The sequence below is a fragment of the Macrotis lagotis genome, chromosome 4, assembly GCF_037893015.1.
Source record: "Macrotis lagotis isolate mMagLag1 chromosome 4, bilby.v1.9.chrom.fasta, whole genome shotgun sequence".
In the NCBI taxonomy this organism is placed as follows: domain Eukaryota; kingdom Metazoa; phylum Chordata; class Mammalia; order Peramelemorphia; family Peramelidae; genus Macrotis; species Macrotis lagotis.
This window is the reverse complement of record NC_133661.1, coordinates 223,561,190-223,582,419: the sequence shown is the minus strand read 5'-3', so window position 1 is coordinate 223,582,419 and position 21,230 is coordinate 223,561,190. Positions and strand designations below refer to the sequence as shown.

The window sequence follows — 21,230 nt, the reverse complement described above, 5'->3', positions numbered from 1 at the left end:
TTTCTCTCTAATCTCTCTTCCCTTCTAAATTTTTTTACTACTATAGAAAGGTAGTAGTAGCATTGACTTGTTTAGTGATGCTGTGGATATCACTTCTGAGTCCAGCCTTAATTTGACTTGCTACAAACATTGAAAGTTACATGGCAGACTATGCTCAAGAATGAAGATTGTGGGCAGCTAGGTGGCACAGTGGATAGAGTACCCTTATTCAGGACCTTAGTCTCACAACTTCAGTGCCTTTCTGGACCCTTCATTATCTCTTTATTTATCTTTTGTTTTTGCAAGGCAGTGGGATTAAGTGACTTGTCCAAGGCCACACAGCTAGGTAATTGTTAAATATCTGAGGCCCGATTTGAATTCAGGTACTCCTGACTCCAGGGCCAGTGCTCTATCCACTGCACCACCTAATTGCCCCTCTTCATTATCTACTACTACTACCACATCCCACACCCCCATATTCAATAACTTGTCGAGACCTGTATATTTAACATTTGTCACACCTCTTCATAATATCCCCTTTTCTTAATATTGCTTCCACACCAGGACAAACCTTCACATCCTCAAACTTTGAAATAGTCTACTAGTTGGTCTGCCCACCACAAAATCTCACTATATAGTCCATCCTCTATTCAATCACCTAAGTAAATTTTCATAAAGCAGAAAAGTATGGTCTTGTCATCCTCTTACTCCAGAAACTTCCTATCCTCTCCAGGATCAAATACAAAATTCCTGCTTATTTTGCAAAGTCTTTGGTAATGTGTCTGCTCCCCACTTCTTTCTTAGTCTTCTTACTTCTTCCACTTCTGTCTAATGGTGTCTGTCCCTAGCTTCCTTGCCCTTTTAGGAACAGAGCACTCCAGGTCTCATCTCCAGACATTTTCTCTGACAGTCCCCCATATTTGCAATGTTCCCCCTCATTTTCACTTCTTGGGTCCATTGATTGCCTTCAAGTTCCAGCTAAAATCTAACCTTTCCTGATTCCCCATAATTCTACTACCTTTTCCCCCTGTAATTTCCTATTTGTCCTACATTATACAGTGAAGATCCTATTATGAGGTCTGTGAGCTCAAGGACTTTCTTCCTGCTCCTTTTTCTCCCCTGAACTTGCCTGGCATATAGCCAGTCTTAGCAAATGCTTAGTGACTGACCAGTAGACTTCCTCTTGAGAGCATCTCTCTAGGCACTCAGGACCATGATCTTGGCCCCATCCTTGAGTCTTCACTCTTGCTTTATGCCTATATCAAGTTGTTTGCCAAATCTTCCTCCACAAAATCTTCTCCACATTCACATAACTTTTGCTCTGGTTTACAGCCTCCTTATTACCTCCAGGATCAAATACATACTCTTTTAACCTTGAAAACCTTTCTGAAATAGACAGTACCTTGTCTTTTCAATCTTATCATAATTCCCTTCACATAATATACATTGTGGTCAAACTGACACTCATGCTGTTCATCTTTTTGATCTTTCATTTTCTATCTCCCTAACTTTTGCATAGGGCTGGGTTGCATTTCACCCTCAGCTAATCCTAGAATCTTGAGTTTCTTTTAAACCTTAGCCTGTAGCCTTTCCTCATCCTCTGCTTCTGATTCCTCCTCCTCCTGAATTGCCTTCTAATTATTTATACATAATAAGGTTTGGGGATCTAGAGCTGGAATCAATCTCAGATTTAGTATAGTCATCTTGTTTTACAGAAAAGGAAGCCCAGGGAAGTTAAGGTATTTGCCCGTGGTATCTAGGCAATGCCAGAGGCTACTTAATTTCATGTTGTTTGCATTTCAGCTAAAATCAGCAAGCATCTAAATCTATTATGTGTGAGGGCACTGCACAATGTGCTGGCCACACACAAGATAATTATTAAACAGTCTCTTTCTTACATTTTATCAAGGGACATTACATATATATGTATAAGAATGTTTAAAATATTTGAATTTGAATTCAGCAAAGCCATCTTCAGGATCAGGTCAAGTTTGCTCATGTCTTGCCAATTCAGTTACCACCTCCTCAAATCTTGGGACTGTGGTAAGTTTTATGTCACTCCTTATTATATTCAGCATTTTGCCTTGGCACTAAAGATACAAATACAGAAGTGAGACAAGTCTTACTCTCAAGGTTTTACATTCTACTCAGAAATAGAATATAGCCATGGATAAATAGATACAGAACTACAGGCTTGAACTAAGGCTTGAAAGGAGGGCAAGTATTTCAGAAGACCTAGATGATGAAGGAAGTATTCTAGGTATGGGATATAGACTGCAAAGGCTAAAAAAATAGGAGGAACGATAACTAACATATTTGGGATGGATTTGAAAACATTTGAAGGGGAGTAATGTATGATCAGCTTAGAAAAATAGGCAAGAACCCAGTTGATAAATATCTCCAATTGCCAAACTGTGTCAACTTTGTCTTTATCCCAGCTGAGAAGTTATATAGTCAGACTTGTGCTTTAGGAACATTATTTTGGCACTAATGTGGAGGATTGATTGTCAAGAATAAAGATTGGTGTGCCCAAAAGGCAACAAAAATATGCATACCCTTTTGATCCAGCAATACCACTACTGAGTCTATACCCTGAAGAGATTAAGAAAAAGGGTAAAAACATCACTTGTACAAAAATATTCATAGCAGCTCTGTTTGTGGTGGCAAAGAATTGAAAATTGAGTAATGTCCATCAATTTGGGGAATGGGTTAATAAACTGGTGTATATATGTATATATGTGATGGAACACTATTGTTCTGTTAGGAACCAGGAGGCATGGGAATTCAGGGAAGCCTGGAAGGAGCTGCATGAACTGATGCTGAGCGAGATGAGCAGAACCAGAAGAACAGTGTACACCCTAACAGCAACATGGGAGTGATGATCAACCTTAATGGATTTGTTTATACCAACAGGCCAGCAATCAGGCACAATTTTAGGGTGTCTGCAACAGAGAATGCCATCTATCCTGAGAAAGAATTGTGGAGTTTGAAGAAAGACCAAAGACTATCACCTTTAATTTAAAAAAAAAAAGTTATCTTATTATGTAATTCTGCTATATCTCATACTTTGTTTCTTCCTTAAGGATATGATTTCTCTCTCATCACATTCACTTTAGATCAGTGCATACTATGGAAACAATGTAAAAACTAACAAACTACCTTCTGGGAGGTGGGGGGGAGGGAAGCAAGATTAGAGGGAAAATTGTAAAATTCAAAATAAATAAAATCTTTCAAAAAAAAAGAGAATAGGGGCGGCTAGGTGGCATAGTGGATAAAGCACCGGCCTTGGAGTCAGGAGTACCTGGGTTCAAATCCAGTCTCAGACACTTAATAATTACCTAGCTGTGTGGCCTTGGGGAAGGCACTTAACCCCATTTGCCTTGCAAAAACAAAAAACAAAAAAAATAGAGAATAAAGATTGGGGGGCAGCTAGGTGGCACAGTGGATAGAGTACTGGCCCTGGAGTCAGGAGGACCTGAGTTCAAATTTGGCCTCAGACACATTGTAATTACCTAGCTATGTGACCTTGGGAAAGTCACTTAACCCCATTGCCTTAAATAAATAAATGAATGAACAAACAAATAGATAAATAAATGATTAATTAATTTTTTTAAATGAAGATTGGATCCAGGTAGATGCAATAGTTAATTTTTACATTTTGAGAGTATGAATTTTTAGCTGTTTAACTCTGGCTACCTAATGCCACTAGAAATAAATCAGAACAAGATTCAGTGTTGCATGAGATTTTTAAATCTTTCACATACAAATAAACCAGAGCTTTTAACATCTGTTTTATGGAGATTTGTGGGGAAGAAGAGGGAATGATTTAGGGACTTTTTATCCTTTACCAAATATTTGAAAGTGCCTATAACTTCATAACAATTTTTTTATTTTTAAAAAATAATTTAAATTTATTTTTCAATTATACAATAATAGCTTCTACCTATCATTTTTTGTAAGGTTTTGAATTTTACAATTTCCCCCCTTCCTTTCTTCTACCCCCCACAGAAGGCAGTCTGATAATCTTTACATTGTTTCCATGCCTATACATTGATCAAAATTGAATGTGTTGAGAGAGAAATCATATCCTTAAGAAGAAAGTAAAATATTAGAGATAGCAAAATTATCTAGTACATGACACTTCTTTTAAAAAAAAATTGAAGGTAACAGACTTTGGTCTTTGTTTAGACTTCAGTTATTTCTTTGGATACAGATGGTATTCTCCATTGCAGGTACTCTAAAATTGTCCCTGATTATATTGCTTTGATGGAATGAGCAAGTCCATTGAGGTTGATCATCACCCCCATGCTTCTGTCATAAGCATTTTAAAAGAATAAATCATTGACCCTGTTAAATAAGAATCTTATTTCTAAATCTATTAAGTTTTTTGATTTAAAATCATAAAATAATAGAATTTTAAAGCTGTACAGGGCCTTATAATAGTCCAATCCCTAACCAAGTCATTAAATCTTCTATAATTCATGTAGCCTCTAGGTGGTATAGTGGATAGAGTACTGGCCTTGTATTCATGAGGACAGGAGCTTGAATCTGGCCTCAGATACTTGCCACTTACTAGATGGGTGACCTTAAGTCACTTAACCCTGATTGTCTAGAATCCAGGGTCATTTCCAGTCATCCTGATCTATATCTGGCCACTGGACCCAGTTGACTCCAGAGGAGAAAGTGAGGCTGGTGACTTAGCACAGTCCCCCCTCACTCAAATTCAGTTCATATGCTTGTCATGGCATCATCTCCCTGATGTCATGGTCTTCTTCAAAATGAAGTACAAACATCTAATGCTGGGGAGCTTGTTTCTCTTCATTCCTCCCATCTTAGCCTTTTCCATTTTGAGGCATTTCCTTTGTTTAGAAAATTTTTTATGTACTTTGAACCAATATATACATTACTGAACTTCTCTCCTAGTTAGGTGTAAAAAAAATCTTCCTAATAAAGATGGATAACCATGCAAAAGAAATTCTCACATTGACTATTTTCAAAAAGTCTGTCTCTGTATTCTTTTAACATTGGGTATATGTTTTAGCTTTAGTCCTCTAGAATCATGGTTTATCAGCTAGAGTTATTAAGTCTTTCAACATTGTTATTTCCTTCAGATTATTATTATTATTATTATTATTATTATTATTATTATTATTATTGTATCAGTTCTTATGGTTCTTTTAATTTATATCAGATTTATTAGGAACTGATAGATTTCCTGAATTCCTTTTTTTATTATTTTATGGTGTCATATTCTAGTGCATTCATACATCAGTTTGTTCAACTATTCCACAATTTATAAGCATCCCCCTTAGTTTCCAGTTCTTTGCCACTACAAAAAACTGCTATAAATTTACACACACACACACCATTGTCCTCTTTCTACTCTTCTGAGTTATAGACTTTATAATGGTATATATGCTAGGTTAGAGCATAATGCACAGTTCTGATTTGCTTATCAGAATGGTTGGACTAATTCTTTGATCTCATCTACATAGATACTTCCATCAGTGATTTAAATTATAACCCAACCTGGCTGTGTCAGTCTCTTCACAATCATTCACAGCAGGTATCCACCTAACATGATATAAAACTCTTCATTTTCTTGCCATTATTTGGATATTGATAGAGTACACGGGCTGTAACTATATATAATATGATATAACTATATATATTAAATAAACCATTTGATAGGTTAAATTTTTCTAGTCATACATTTCTTTTTTTTGATATCCTTTATGCAACTTTGTAATTCCTTACCTTGAGCACATTTTTATATTACTTTATAGTCACAGAGTTATTTATATCCATTTTAATGATTAAAGTCAGTACAGAAAATGACATTATGGAGAATACAATAGAAAACTAGATTCAGTGAAAAAGTTAATCATATATAGTTTATAACAATTGAAAATACAGACTTGAGTCATTGTTATTCACACCTCTTGGAAAACACAGTTTGACTATAGTGGTTAGAGAGCTGGCCTTAAAGTTAGGAATAACTGAATCTAATTCTCATCTCTTAACACATTGATTTTATAACCTGTAGCCAATTATTTAATGTCTCAGTTTTCTAGGCAATACTGTAAAGCTATAAATTACAAAGCAAGTTCTCTTTAGTACAGTGATTTCCTCATTAAGACTTCATTATGACTTCCTTCTTTCAATGAGATCACAGACCCAGGTCACAGGACATGAATTGGGAATTAAGAATGCTGTATCAAATCAACACATTTTTTGGGGAGATGGAGCTAGAAGGGGAGGTATGAAGAATTATGCCTGGGTTTGGGAAAAGTGATGGTAACAGTTAATCAAACATTTGTTACTACACTGAAGAGAAGTGGTAATTCAGAACATTTAGAATATTAAATGTAATTCATTCTTTTTACATAACAGAGACCATGGTTTAATAATATACAATCATTTTTTCATTTTATTTTGTACATAGAAATGCTAATATTTACTTATTTGTAAAGTTCATAATCCTTTTTTTAAAAATGTTAAATTATTGGTCCATTATTAAAAAAGCAGAAAAAATAAGCACAGGCCCAAGTGACATATCTAAAAGATAAATTACAATATCTGATATTATCAGTACTTTAATATAATACTTCAAGGAGTCATGATTCTATCAGTGGAAGATGTCTTGGAAGCCAATTAATCACCATTTCCTTCTTCTTGCCACTCCTCAGATAACAGAAAAATTGTTCATTGTGAGACTCAAAGCCTTTCTCACTGGGTATTAATTGATTATATTTGCATATAATTAGATAAAGTAGTTCAGGTAGAAAACAATGCTGTGGTATTTTTCATAGTTCACATTTAGATAGAGCTTTGTCACTAGAGTTCTCAATAAAAAAAGATGATCTTAAAAACAAAATTCTGATTTTTTTCAATTCCATAAAATAAAGTTTTGCATTAAACAAAATCAATGGTGATAGAATTACAAAAGAAAAGGTAGAGTGGGGAAAATACTTGGACAATATATTACCAATAAAAGTCTTATATAAGAAGAAGAAGCCGCAAGGGCAGAGTAAGATAAATCCAAGTCCAAAGAGAAACCTGCACTTCTTCCACTCTGAACAGCTTGCCAGCTGCCTGATAGGAGCAGAATTCAGCAACAGTGTTCTTTTACCAACTCAAAGCCAGGTCAGAAGCTTGCTGAGCTTAGATCAGGGTATAGCAGTCAAACTGCCCTGCATTAGACTGATTTGGGAGCATTGGAGAGATGCAGGTCTCCTATATTTCTCTGAATTGCTACAATATCACACCATTTGGTACTCCCAAGAAATCAACGGGACCAGACTAGACCTTTTCTGCTGCTGAATCTTTTATTTTTTTAGGGTGTTTTTTTTTTTTGCAAGGCAATGGGGTTAAGTGGCTTGCCCAAGGCCACACAGCTAGGTAATTATTAAGTGTCTGAGGCTGGATTTGAACTCAGATACTGCTGAATCCAGGGCCGATGCTCTACTGTGCCACCTAGCCGCCCCCAGACTAGACCTTTTCAAGAGGACAGAAGCCCAGTTCTGACTACAAGTCCATAGTCAGGAAATAGACTGAAAGAATGGAAAAAGAAAAAATCCACTCTTCCCCCCACCCCACCATAATGAAGTGCTATGTGGCAGAGACTTTTGAGATATAGATGCAGAGAGAATGACTCCAAAATATCAATGAGAAAAACACAGTTTGGGCACAAACTCAACCAGAATTCTTGGAAGATAATGAAACGTTAAAAAATTTTAATATTTTTTATAAAAGCAATAAAAGGGGCAGCTAGGTGGCACAGTGGATAGAGCACCAGCCCTGTAGTAAGGAGTACCTGAGTTTAAATCCAACCTCACTTAATAATTACCTAGTTGTGTGGCCTTGCGCAAGCCACTTAACTTCCATTGCCTTGCAAAAAAAAATCTAAGAAAACAAAATGAAAAGGGATGAGAGATGCGGATGAGAGTTGGAAAAAGAATTAACAGCTTGGGAAAAAATAGGTGCAAAACTGAACTCAAGCAGCAAAATTGTTTTAAAAAATTAGAGAAAGGGGCGGCTAGGTGGCGTAGAAGGGGCAGCTAGGTGGCGCTGGATAAAGCACCGGCTTTGGAGTCAGGAATACCTGGGTTCAAATCCGGTCTCAGACACTTAGTAATTACCTATCTGTGTGGCCTTGGGCAAGCCACTTAACCCCATTTGCCTTGCAAAAAACCTAAAAAAAAAAATAGAGAAACCATCAACTCCATGGAGAAAATTAAAATTTAATTTTTTTTCTTTTTAGGTTTTTGCAAGGCAAATGGGGTTAAGTGGCTTGGCCAAGGCCACACAGCTAGGTAATTATTAAGTGTCTGAGACCGGATTTGAACCCCAGGTACTCCTGACTCCAGGGCCGGTGCTTTTATCCACTGCGCCACCTAGCTGCCCCCAAATGTAATTTAATTAAAATTAAAAAGAAATTTAAAAACAGTCAAAAGACTGGAGAAAAAACGGAAGAATCTAAAACATCTCATAGGAAAAAAAATCTGACCTAAAAAAATTAATCGAAAAATATTTGGGAATCATTGGACTATACTAATACCATGACCAAAAAAAGGTTAGAGATCTTATTTTCAAGAAATCTTAAAAAGTTGAAGAGGGCAGGAGGAAAAAAGAAAGAAATAAAGAAACTTGTCCATCTTTTAGAACTAGAGGGCAAACTCCCAGGTATATCATAACCAAAATCCAAAATTTCCAGGTCAAACAAAAAAAAATAACTGTAAGCCGTCTAAAGAATTAAAATACTGAGGACCTTCAGTCAGAATCACACATTATTTAGCAGTCACCACTATTAAGGAGTGGAATACCGGGAATATGATACAGGATATAGGTTTATAGCCAAAAACAACTTATCCAGACTACAGGGGGAAAACAACAGAACTATAGAGAAGCTTTCTTTTCTTGTGTTTGAATTACAAAGATAGGCACAATGCACAAGACAAAGAACCAAGCAGGTATATACGATTTACATTCTAATATGGGGAGATGAAACATGATCCCTCTGGATCCTATTTTCAGGATTCCAAGGGAGTCCAAATAGACAAGGCCTAAGAGTGATCTTAAGGAAAGTGAAGGGAAGAGGAATACATTAATTGGAGATGGAGGGAAGGGAAAGGAAGGTTGGAGGAGAAATTAACTCATAATCAGGGTTCACAGGTAGACTTTTAAGCAAATAAGGAAGCAACTAACCCATGAAGTCTCATCTGAGCTGGTCAAAAGAAGGAAAGGATATACTCAGAATTGGGTACAAAATACATTTCATTCAAATGAAAAATAAGAGGGAAACTGGTAAAGGAATTAGAATGGAAAGTTACATTTTTCTCCTTGCATCCAGGACCAAGCCTATAATTACAGAGTGTTTAAGTTTCTTACTAGTTTCATTTACATTATTATACACATTCTGTAAATTGTTACTCTGCAACTTTTCACATATTTTCCTGTGTTTTCCATATTTATACTTTCTTACAGCTCAGTTATATTCAGTTACATTCATGTACCACATTTAGTTTAGCCATTCCCTAATCTGTAATGGTAGATGAAGGGAGGGTACAGATGTACAGAAGAAGATGTACAGAAATATTTGGAACTGTTTTGGCAAACAATGGGAATTAAGGGAGTTACCAATAAATTGATATTTGATGAATAAGTTATAAATATGATGAAATACTTCATAATTGAACTTTTATTAGCAGAATGACCAGCCAAGACTCCAGAATCATTAATGATGAAAGAGCTACCAATCTCCTGATAGAGAAGTGAAGGCTCAGAATGCAAAATAAGACAATTTTTTTTATATAATCAACATGGAGATTTATTTTGATTAACTACATGTTGTAATGGGTTTTGTTCTTATGTTGTCATATTAGGGAGAGGGAGGGTGAGAAGGTGGCTCTTGGTTGATTAAAATAAATAAAATGTATATTTTATTTATATATTACAAAATTGTGTGTGTTTGTAAGTATGTATGTATGTATGTATATAAGAAGTGACCCAAATATCTAATAGAGAGCATTCCCCAGGAGATTATTAGGAATATGCAGTTCATATACTTTTCAAAGGAATTGAAAATCACAAGAAACTACATTAAATAAAAACATGCTCCCAATCACTTATAGCTAAAGAAATGCAAATTAAAACGATTCTGAGGTTTTATGGCATACCATAGAAACTGGCAAGATGACCGAAAAACAGAAATAGTCATATAAGGTTGGATCTTTGGAAAGACAGACATATTCATTCCTTTATCTGTGTGGTTGTGAATTGCTTCAAACATTCTGGATGCCAGTTTGAAATGACAGAGTATTTTTAGGGGGATGTCTTTGGAGGTTTTTTAAATGACTAAACTTTGTCTTACAAGGTATGGATCCTATAGATTTGTAAAAGAAACAAAGATCCAATATATATGTATATGTATTCGTAGTTAACACCTTTTATGTTAGCAAAGAGCTAGAAACAAAAAGGCCATCCATTTATTGGGGAATGAATGAACTGATGCATTAATCTAATAGACTATCTTGTGCAAAGAAACAGGAAAATATTTTAAATTTGTCAACTCTTTCAGAAGGTGAGTAGTTGAAAACTAGGAGTGCTAGGCTCCTTTTCCAATCTTTTTTCATCGTTTTCTTTAAGATTCTTGACCTTTGCTACCACCAATTAAATTTTCTTAATTTTTTGCCTGGCTCCCTAAAATAATTCTTGACTAGATTAATACAGCACCAAATGAGAAAGTTTAGATATTATTATAATTTTTATTAGCTCAATCTAGTCATGAATAATTAATTTTTCTATGTAAAGCTTTATTTCTGCAAAATCTTTTATATTTGGATTCATATAGTTCTTATGTAGATTTCCAAATTGGTTTCTATATTTTCATCATTTAATTTAGGTTTCTCTAGATCCTTTTGTTTATAGTCTTTTTTTAAACTACAATGTACATGATGATGAGACTTTTCTAATGCTGAGTACTTAACCTTCTTAATTACATTTCTTTCGCCTAACTTAACTATACCTTGCACCTGTTGATCACTCCTAAGATCTTGTTCCCTTCCTTAATCACAACCTCCATGTTATTTTTATTTACCACTATTGAATCCTTACTTTTATTATATTCTCTAGTCTTTCAGCTTTTTTTCCTGTTTCCTCATTCCTTCATCTTTATCCAGCCTAGTTACTTTGTCTCCCTCTTTAGCCTAGAAACCCTATAATCATTTCCATGCTGCACTTAGTACATCTCTAGATTCCCTCACTCCTTTGACCATTTATTTGCTATTGTCTTGCCATCTATTCCTTTTGTCTTGATAGAATCTCAATTGATTTGCTGCACTATACTACTCTACTGCAGTCCTTTCATTTTCTCCTCATCAGTATCCTCCTGTTAACTCTTCTAAACTACTTCTGAACTCACTTGAGGCCTCAAATCCCCCCTACTTATCCTCATTTCTCAGAGATGGCCTTTCATTTACAGAGATTGAGTCAGTCTTCTTAGGAACTCTATAACTTTCTTCATTTCAGAATTTCTCTATCTCTCTTAAAATTCTCTTTTATGTTCTCCAAGACTATATTTCTTTAATTCTTTGTTTCATCAGGCATCTTCCCTCAGATGCACATTTTCAGACCCTTTCCATCTGTCTCCTGTCTCTTATTCTAAACTACAAAAAAAAGGTCTCCTAGCCTACAAAAAAAATTTTTTTAGCCATTTTTTTTTCATTGTTTTATTGGTAGCCCTATTATATTGCATTTATTTCCAAATACATTGAAACAGTTTTTCTATAACTCTCCATTCTGGCTTGCAGTCAATCATCATTCAACTGAAACTACTCACTGCCAAGCTACCAATGATCTCCAACTCTAAAGGCTTCTTCTCAGTCCTCATCCATCTTGACTCCTCCACAGGCTTGTCAGTGACTCCCTTCTTCTTGATACTGTCTTCTCTTTAATTTTTTTATGACACTGTTCTACCTGTCTGAGCACTTGTATCTCTTTATTAGACCTTGGTCATGCCTTTCAACTATGGATATCTCCTAAGGTTCTGTCTTTCTTTCACTCTTTCCTTGGTAATATTAGTTCTTAGGAATTCTGTCATCTCCACACAGATAATTCTCAGATCTGTTTATTCAGTTCTCGATTTCCAGTTGCCTTCTGGATATCTTTAATTATATATATCCTATAATCATTTTAAACATAACATCCAATATTCAACTCATTATATATCCCCCAAGTCTTCACCTCTTCCTAATTTCCTTATTAATTTTTTCCTTTTCTTTTTTTTTTTAAAGGTTTTTGCAAGGCAAATGGGGTTAAGTGGCTTGCCCAAGGCCACACAGCTAGGCAATTATAAAGGCTGGATTTGAACTCAGGTACTCCTGACTCCAGGGCCAGTGCTCTGTTCACTGCACCACCTAGCCATCCCTATTACTTTTTTTTTTTAGGTTTTTGCAAGGCAAATGGGGTTAAGTGGCTTGGCCAAGGCCACACAGCTAGGTAATTATTAAGTATCTGAGACCGGATTTGAACCCAGGTACTCCTGACTCCAAGGCCAGTGCTTTATCCACTACACCACCTAGCCGCCCCCCTATTACTTTTAATAAGTCATTCCTCCACTCATCTAAATTCACAGCATAGCTGTCTTCCTTGAATCCTCACTGTCTCTCATCTCTATCCAATCAGCTTCCAAGTCCTATCTTTTACACCCTCTTTCTTCAGATATTACCACCACACTGGTGCAAGTCTTCATCTCACCTCTAAATTATTGCATTAGCCTGTTGGTTAGTCTCCCTCTTCATGTCTCTCCTCATTCCAGTCCATCCCTCCAGTAAACTAGCAGCAAATTAATATTTCTAAAGTGTAGGTCCAGTCGTGTTATACCTTCCTTCTGTGCCTTCCTATCACTTTAAATATTGAAAAAAATTTCCTATTTGGCTTTGAAAACCCCTTTCTAATTTTCCATTCTTCTTAGACCTTAATCTCTTGTATGTACTCTGTAATCCAATGACACTGACCTCTTTGCTATTCTTGACCATGCATTTTCTTTTTTTAAGGCAATGAGGTTAAAGTGACTTGCCCGAGGCCACACAGCTAGGTAATTATTAAGTGTCTGAGATCGGATTTGAACTCAGGTACTCCTGACTCCAGGGCTGGTGCTGTATCCACTGAGCTACCTAGCCACCCCATGACCATGCATTTTAAAAGCACCAGTTATATTCCATACTATCTAGGCATTAAGTATATATAAAGACAGAAATTAAAACAGTCCCTGTCCTAGCAGAGCTTACTTGCAATCTGTCAGGAAAACACTAATGACTAGATGGATCAGGAATGGCTTCATATAAAAAGGTGGCATTTCAGCTGAGCCTGACAGGGAGGAAAGGCCTTGAGGGCAGAGAGGAAGAACCTTACTTTAATCCTTCTCACTCTCCTCAAGTAGAACAGATCCTTGGCTGATCATTCATGTGTTCAAACCTTTATTCATGTGATTTCTTTTTCCCATCCCTCCTATAAAAATCTTCATTCTTCAAAGCCCAACAGTAAATACCTAATTCTTCTCAAAACTTGATCTAACCTCCTACCAGCTGGAAGGGATTTCATCCTTCTCTAAACTTCTAGAGTTATTTGGAATCTCTTAATAACACCCATTTTATTCTTCCTTGTATTGGAAATAATGTACTTACCCCATCTCCTGGATTATAGGGCCATTGAGAGCAGAGACAAGTCATTCTTCTTTTTTTTTACTGCATTTTACCTTTGAATGCAGAAGGCATTTAGTAAATTTGTTGAATTAAGTCTTTAATACAAAATCTTAACCTTTTAAAAAACTAATTGTCTGTCTCTATGTTGTGTGTACATACATAAAGAGAAAAAGAGAGCTGACTGCTCTGTTTTATCTTCCTCCAACTGTTGAGGACATGATCATTTTCCCCAAAATTTTCTTAAATGATATTTTACACAGAAATTTTTATTGATTGATTAGAATTAAGTCCACAGTAGCATTTCTTCCTTTACGTTTCCTCTTTTTGATTTGTCTTACTGATAATTTGATCTCTCAGAATTTATCACATGATCACTTTTTACTAGAATGAGACAGCAAATAACCAGATAGTGTTATTCCCTTAAAACTGTCATAACTTTTATATTTATATTGATTGGTTGTGAGAAAGTGTTATCTATTTCCTTTTCACAGCCAAAAACTTTGAAGTATATTCCAAAAAGGTTAACTTGTTTTTATTAAGTAATTTACAACATGCAGAGATAGCAAGATCAGACAATAAGATAACAATTTAGGAGGATATCTTCTTGACATGTAGTATTAATCTCTTCCCCTTTCTGGTTTCTTTTGAACAAGGTAGACCTTTCTGACCATTTTCACATAATAAGACCTATCCCATTAGGTTTAGTTGAAACTTTCTGACTTACATAATATTAAACGGTTCTTAAGTTTGTACTCTTTTATACAGTATTTAGAATGTTTATGTTCAGTGATAAATATTTGCATTTTCTTTTAGGCTGTGAGGATATTATTGCCGAGAGCATCTCCTTAGATACCTTAATTGCTATCCTCAAGTGGAGTTCTCATCCATATGGCTCTAAGTGGGTGCATCGACAAGCTTTACATTTCCTCTGTGAGGAATTTACTCAAGTCATGACTTCGGATGTTTTTTATGAACTCAGCAAAGACCATCTTCTTACTGCTATCCAATCTGACTACTTACAGGTAATTAATTATTCTCTTCTCATTCTAAATTCACTTTAGAAATATCCTAGCTTACCTAATTCATCCTCCTTCTATGATAGTACACAGAATGTAAAACTAGAAGAATCTAGTCCAACCATCCTTATTTTGAAGATCGGAAAAGGGGCTGGAAAGGTAAAGCATTTTTGCCATGCGTCAGGGCCTAGATTAGAATGTTGGTGACCAGATACCCCATCCAATGTTCTTTGCACCACAAGTTATCATTAACTAATAATCCTTAGCAGATTTATACAAAGGAGGAGAGTATAACTTTAGATTGCTAAGGTACAAACTTGAGCACAGGAACATGTTTGATCAATGTAGTCCTAAAAGAAGTTGTAGCATGTGTATGTTCAGCAACACACTCAATTATTGATTCCCACAAATTACATAATTGTAATAACATCAGCTTCCTATGTTTAGAATCATGTAGGTAGAAAACTTCTTTATGATGACATGTCCCCAGGATTATGACAAAGAAAGATTGAGGCTTTAATATGTGATTCTTATTAGTTTAGAATAGATAGAGGTAACTAAATCAATGAATGACAAAAACTCTAGTTTGTTAAAATAAAAAATTTTAAATTAGTTCTACTTTACCCTAATAATACTTTTAAGTTTGTCTTTTAGTTTTTGCAAGGCAATGTGATTAAGTAGCTTGCCCAAGGTCACACAGCTAGGTAATTATTAAGTGTATGAGGCCGGATTTGAACTCAATACTCCTGACTCCAGGGCCAGTGTTCTATCCACTGCGCCACCTAGCTGCCCCTAAGTTTGTCTTTTTAACAAAATTGTCTTAACCATGTAGGTTAAGTGAATGAGCAAATATTTAGACTTTTTACTTATACTCCATCTCATATTGACAGTACATACATACCACATAACACCTTATGTTGCTAAGTAGTTTTATTAATTTCATATTGAACCATCTGATTTTTACTTTATGTTTGTACTTGTTCTGTAAAATTGCTTTGTCTTGGTCAATTATTCAGTGGTCTTGAAAATATATTATTCTTCTTCAAAAATCACCTCTAATAAAGCAAACCCTTTCTTATTTGTGCCACATACCTGCTTTTTTCTTTTTTTTTTTTTTAAGGTTTTTGCAAGGCAAATGGGGTTAAGTGGCTTGCCCAAGGTCACACAGCTAGGTAATTATTAAGTGTCTGAAGCGGGATTTGAACTCAGATACTTCTGACTCCAGGGCTGGTGCTCTAACCACTGTGCCATCTCACCACCCCACCCTCGTACCTGCTTATTGAAAATTCTTTCAGTAACTTCTTGGTCCTTTGATATTTTATACAAATTGTATTCGGGTGTATGAGAGGTAAAACATAATTTTTTGTTCCCAGTGATTGGTTTTGAATGAATTGTTTTTCCTAAAAGTACAAAAATTGGGAAACAGGTTAAGCTTTTAATAAATCATACAAAGCTGTGCATTCCTGTTAAATACCCAGTGCATAACAGAACCTTTTACCAGTTATCAGATTAGAGCAACTTTTTGGAATGCAATCTCTGCTACTTAGGATGAAAAAAGTAGTCACCACTAACAATTAATGGAATTCACTATGAGGACCTTTTTTCATCTAATCTCTGTACAATTTGACTTCATCTTGGAAAATGATTTTTATTTTCTCATATTTCTCTATTTGTTTTCCCTTAATTCTAATCTTGATCTTCTATTCATTCATTTCTTCTTGACTATGATGGCATAATGTGCCATAAAAAGATGGAATGTATATTTAAGAACATTTACTTAGATGAAAATACTCTATGTATTTGCATTGTAGGCAAGTGAACAAGATATCCTTAAATATCTTATTAAATGGGGTGAGCATCAGTTGATGAAAAGAATAGCAGACAGAGGTAAGAGTCTTTTGTTTTTGCTTTTAAGAAAATATGCTCACAAAATACCTTCTATTTTCAGAAATATATTGACATTAATACTGTATATCAGTTTTCAGACTTTGATACAGGCACTAATATATTTGTCCATCTCAAAGAATTTGTCAGAAATTATAGGAATTTCTTGTTTTCAGTGATGGACAGGTGAGTAAGTTATATTTAAGTTACATTTATTATGTAAATATATATTTATATATAGTTCTTAGATATCTTTTCATTCCTCAGACATGCTATGAGTGTCCTAGAGTGATATAAAAGTATAGAGCCCTTAGTCATCATTTTCTAAATGACTGAAAATAAGTCGCATGTCTATTAATTCACTTTTCAGGCAAATAGTATCCTATATGTACTCTTTTAGAGATATAAACTAGTATTTGTTAAGTTTTATGGAAGCAGGAAGTTTTAAAAATCAGTGATCAGGAGGCAGAACATTCTAGGGACAGGAAATATCTAATGCAAATACTCAGAGATGGAGTAAATGTGACATAGGGTGGAGTGAGTGACATGGTAAGACCATGTTAGAAAAATCACTTTGGAAAAGTATGAAGTGTGATTTGAAATGGAAATAACCTAGAGGAAGGAGATCATTACAAGACTATTAAGCTAGACAAGGAATGATAAGAGTCTGGGGATCAAAACTGGGATGGTAGTTGTACCTGGCTCTAAAGAAGCTAACTGTTAAATTTTCATTTTAATCATTTACACAGGGAAATTGCAAAAACTCCAAGTGTTTGTATGATTTATCTTTTTGTTGATTGCCTTTTATAAAGGGGTGGAGAAAATATTAATAGTGTAGTTTAAACTTAAAAGTGTGTCTGTGCATACATTTATCTCCCCTACTCCATGTTGTCTCCTCTCTCTCCTTTGGTTGATAAACATTTATTAGCATATCCCTGAAGTATGTGAGAATGAAGTAGAGAAATAAAGTATACAATTTTTGCAACTGCTTTGATATGTGGAGTGATCAAGACAAAATTACACCAAAATTACAAACTTAATGACTTAAAAAGATAGTACAGGCAGCTAGTTGGTGCGATTGGCTCTGGAGCTCTGCACTTGGACTCTGGGAGACTCCTCTTCCTGGTTGACCTTAGGCAAGTCATTGTTTGTCTAAGTTCCTCATCTATAAAAATGAGCTAGTAATTTTGTCAAGAAAACCCCAAATGGGGGTTCTATATGACTAAAACAACTGAACAACAACCAAAAAAGAAGGTAGGTTGTACTCACAAGTTAAAGTAAGTTGGAGGCAGGGCATTATCTGTTTTGGACATGTTAAGTTTGAGATTCATCAGAATATCCATTTCAAGATGTCTGATACTCTAGGGATACAAATCCTAAGGAAATAATAATCTGATAAATTAGCAGAAAAATCTAATTACTAACCTCTAACATGCTCATTCAGCAATCCCTCACCCACTACTTACCGTGCTCTAGAAGGGATGCTAAAGCCAACCCATATATTTGCAAAAGAAATTAACTCTACCTCTTAACCCAGGAAAATCAAAAACCAGATATCCAGGCTAAGAGAATAGTGTGACAGTGCTGTGTGCTACAATAGAGAGAACTGAAGATCAGAGGGCAGGATACATCTGGAGGAAAGGGGGGGAAACATACATGCCTAAGGAAGAGAGGCCATCATCTTATTGGTCCCCCCCCCCCCAAAAAAAAAGTCTCCTAGGACAGACTGAGTCCACTGAAGTGTGTATTACCCCAAGTGAAAAGAGAGTGAGACAGGCTGTAGGAGAAATCTGTGAAAAAAGGTGAAAGTACCAAAAATCTCAGTAAGGAAAGATCTTGATCATACCCAGATAAACTTTTTAAACAGTTCTTTGGGATGAGGCAGTCCCTCCTGGAAGGATGTGGGTTTGCGATGTCATTCCTATGATGTAGGTGAAATATTAATATGGTTCCTTGGCCAAGTACCTGCTTTACATCTAAGGAGAAATCTTGGGGTTAGCCAAAGATATTGGGGAACCATCTCCTTAATTTCTTTGGATGCTGAGAATAGCATGTGAAACATGGGAATCAGTTCACAGCAAGGTGTTATTGAAGCCTTGCAATGAAGAAGAGGGGAAAAGGAAGAGAGAGAAAAGGGAACCTAAAATACAACATAGACATGCACACCATTATAGGGTATAACTCACGTAAGAGCAGAACTGCATTGAGGAGCATAGAGACTTGGGTCCATTCATCAGAAAGGAGGTGCACCAGCCAAAACCTGTGGAGGAGGGAGGGTAGTGCTCCAGGGTGCCCATCTGAGAGTGGGGTTCCAATACTTTGATTTAGTTGTCCCCCGTATTGTTTGCAGCTATGCATATCAATGATCAGGGAAATATATTTGGTGTGCTATCCAGGAGAAAAATTAGTGGTTAATTATTATGGGGGGGGCACCTGTACTGAACTTCAAAAAATATTATTGTCAGTATTTTCCATGGACCTGTTTTATAAGTTTACAGCTTTTCTTTAGGCAGGGGAAGGGAATCATCAGTCAGCAGGCTGGATTGGTCTGGTAGCCTGGACTCAATTCACTTCAGTAAATCTAGTAGCTTTTTAGGGGTGAATAAATTGAATATTTGACCAAATATAACCAGAAGGAATATCAGACTGGCTCTTGTCAAAAAAAAAAAAAACGTTCCCCACGCCTGCCTTAAAGGGTGAGACCATCATAATAGCCTCAAGACCCTTATAACAATGGTTTTTATGCATAGATTCTGTAAAGTACAACTTTCCTTAAGTAGGCACTGTTATGGTGGTATGTATGATAACTATCAGGCTCAGTCTTATATTGTAAACCAACATGGAAGTTAACAAAAGGGAACATGACCTTTAAATCAGGTAAAAGAGCCCATGCATCTATGAATAAACACATCAGGACAAAGGAAAATGAATCAACATTTCATGAGATATAGTACCTGTGTACTATGTGTATTCCCAACAGAGCATGGAACCACAAGTGTATTTGTAGTCCAAAATGGTTTAAAAAAGAAATAAAAATTGTGAAAGCAGAATTTCAAAGGAAAAATTGACAGAATAGGAAAATTTGAATCAGGGTAAGGAGTCTCACTATAGAAAAAAAAGATAATAACTACTTGGAAAAGTAAATATACAGAAGTAAAGGACAATCTGATAAAAGAAAAGCAAAAAGCAATAATGTTAAAAGAAAACATCAACTCCAAAACATATTATACTTAAACACAGGCTGTGTTTAGAGATAATTTAAGGTTCATAAATCTCTCAGAACAACATGATTAAGTCAAAATCTCAGCTTCAAAATGCAAGAAATGATACAAGAAAATATCCCAGAACTTTTAAATATAGAAAATAAAGTGCCAAATGAAAGAATTCACAGATTACCTACAGGAAGAAGAAAAAAATTCTTATCCTGAAAAAACTCCCAAGACACAAAATGGTTAAATTTAACCATTACACTGATAATAAATTCAGCCAGCAAATAGGAGAAAGATTTTCAGTTGTAAAGGAAATTCAAATAGCACAAAACTATTCTGTACTCATCAGAAACTTCAGGATGGAATGAAGAGCAAAGGATCTCAGGATGCAATCCAAGGTGACTTAGCCATTAATGATAAAGGAATTTTAATTTTTTTATGGATATTTGAGGCATTCCTAGAAAGAAAACCGGGCCTGCGCAAAATTATTTGCTTTGCAAATATCACAGAATATAGAAATACAAAAAGGAAACAATCCCATACCTGCAGATAACAATAAGAAGAAAACAGCAGAGATACCATTAAGAGTAATACAAATACAGGTGATAGTATAGAAACAAGTCTAAAACATTCTATGTTAATCGTCAAAAACAACCTCATCTATAGGTAAAACATGCTCTTGAGAGCCTAAAATATAGAGAACATATAAAGGTTGGGAAGAGAAAAAGAAGATAGAGGGGAAATTTATGATATACCATTATCAAGCCAAAGCTTAACAATAACATTAACAGAAAATAATTCCTGTAATTTTTTTAGGAAGAAAAAACCTACAGGAAAATGGGTGAGGAGGGAAAGGAAGGGACTGAAACAAGAGTAAGAAATAGTGCAATCTTGTTTCAGTGGTGAGAGGACATTCCACTGATATGCTCCTGTAGTGAGATATTCTATAAATAAAAAATGCTTATTGTATAATGGTGTAATCTGCTGGGATTTGGTGCCTAGGAAATTAGGAATTAGACCTTCCTGGGTCATCTGACACACAGAAGAGGGGAAGACCATTTACCCAGGTGAATGAATTCATGACATAGAAGGAGGTGGGAAAGGATTACCATAGGGAGAGCAGAGTTAATAATAATAAAATAAACTACTCAATCAGAGATATAGGAAAACTCCTACCATGAGGCAATATTCTCTCTGTCACCTGCAGGAATTGGTATCTCTTAGAGTGAGGCACAACAGAAAAAAAGAACAAGCGGGTAAAGGGAAGGATTACAAGGCATTAACATAGAAACTGTTAGAAGAAGAAACCCAAAATAGATACCTCAGAAGCTTTAATTCCATGAGTAATAGAGACTTGAAGAATGATTAAGGTAAGTATAAAGATCATAAATCAAAAGATTAAAAGTATAGATTGAGAGGGAAGATAACAATAATAAAAA

General features: G+C 35.5%; 1 protein-coding gene across 4 annotated transcripts in view; it reads left to right on the top strand.

Annotated features, from left to right (window-relative positions):
• BTBD7 (BTB domain containing 7) overlaps nt 1–21,230 on the top strand; it is a 78,247-nt gene that overhangs the window by 36,215 nt on the left and 20,802 nt on the right. For 3 of the 4 annotated variants that reach the window (XM_074235451.1, XM_074235450.1, XM_074235452.1), the window contains 2 exons: nt 14,496–14,704; nt 16,510–16,585. In XM_074235451.1, the coding sequence (XP_074091552.1) occupies nt 14,496–14,704; nt 16,510–16,585 (285 nt within the window). Of the gene's footprint in view, nt 1–2,743; nt 8,033–14,495; nt 14,705–16,509; nt 16,586–21,230 lie in introns of those variants that run through there. The other variant, XM_074235453.1, reaches the window with a different exon arrangement.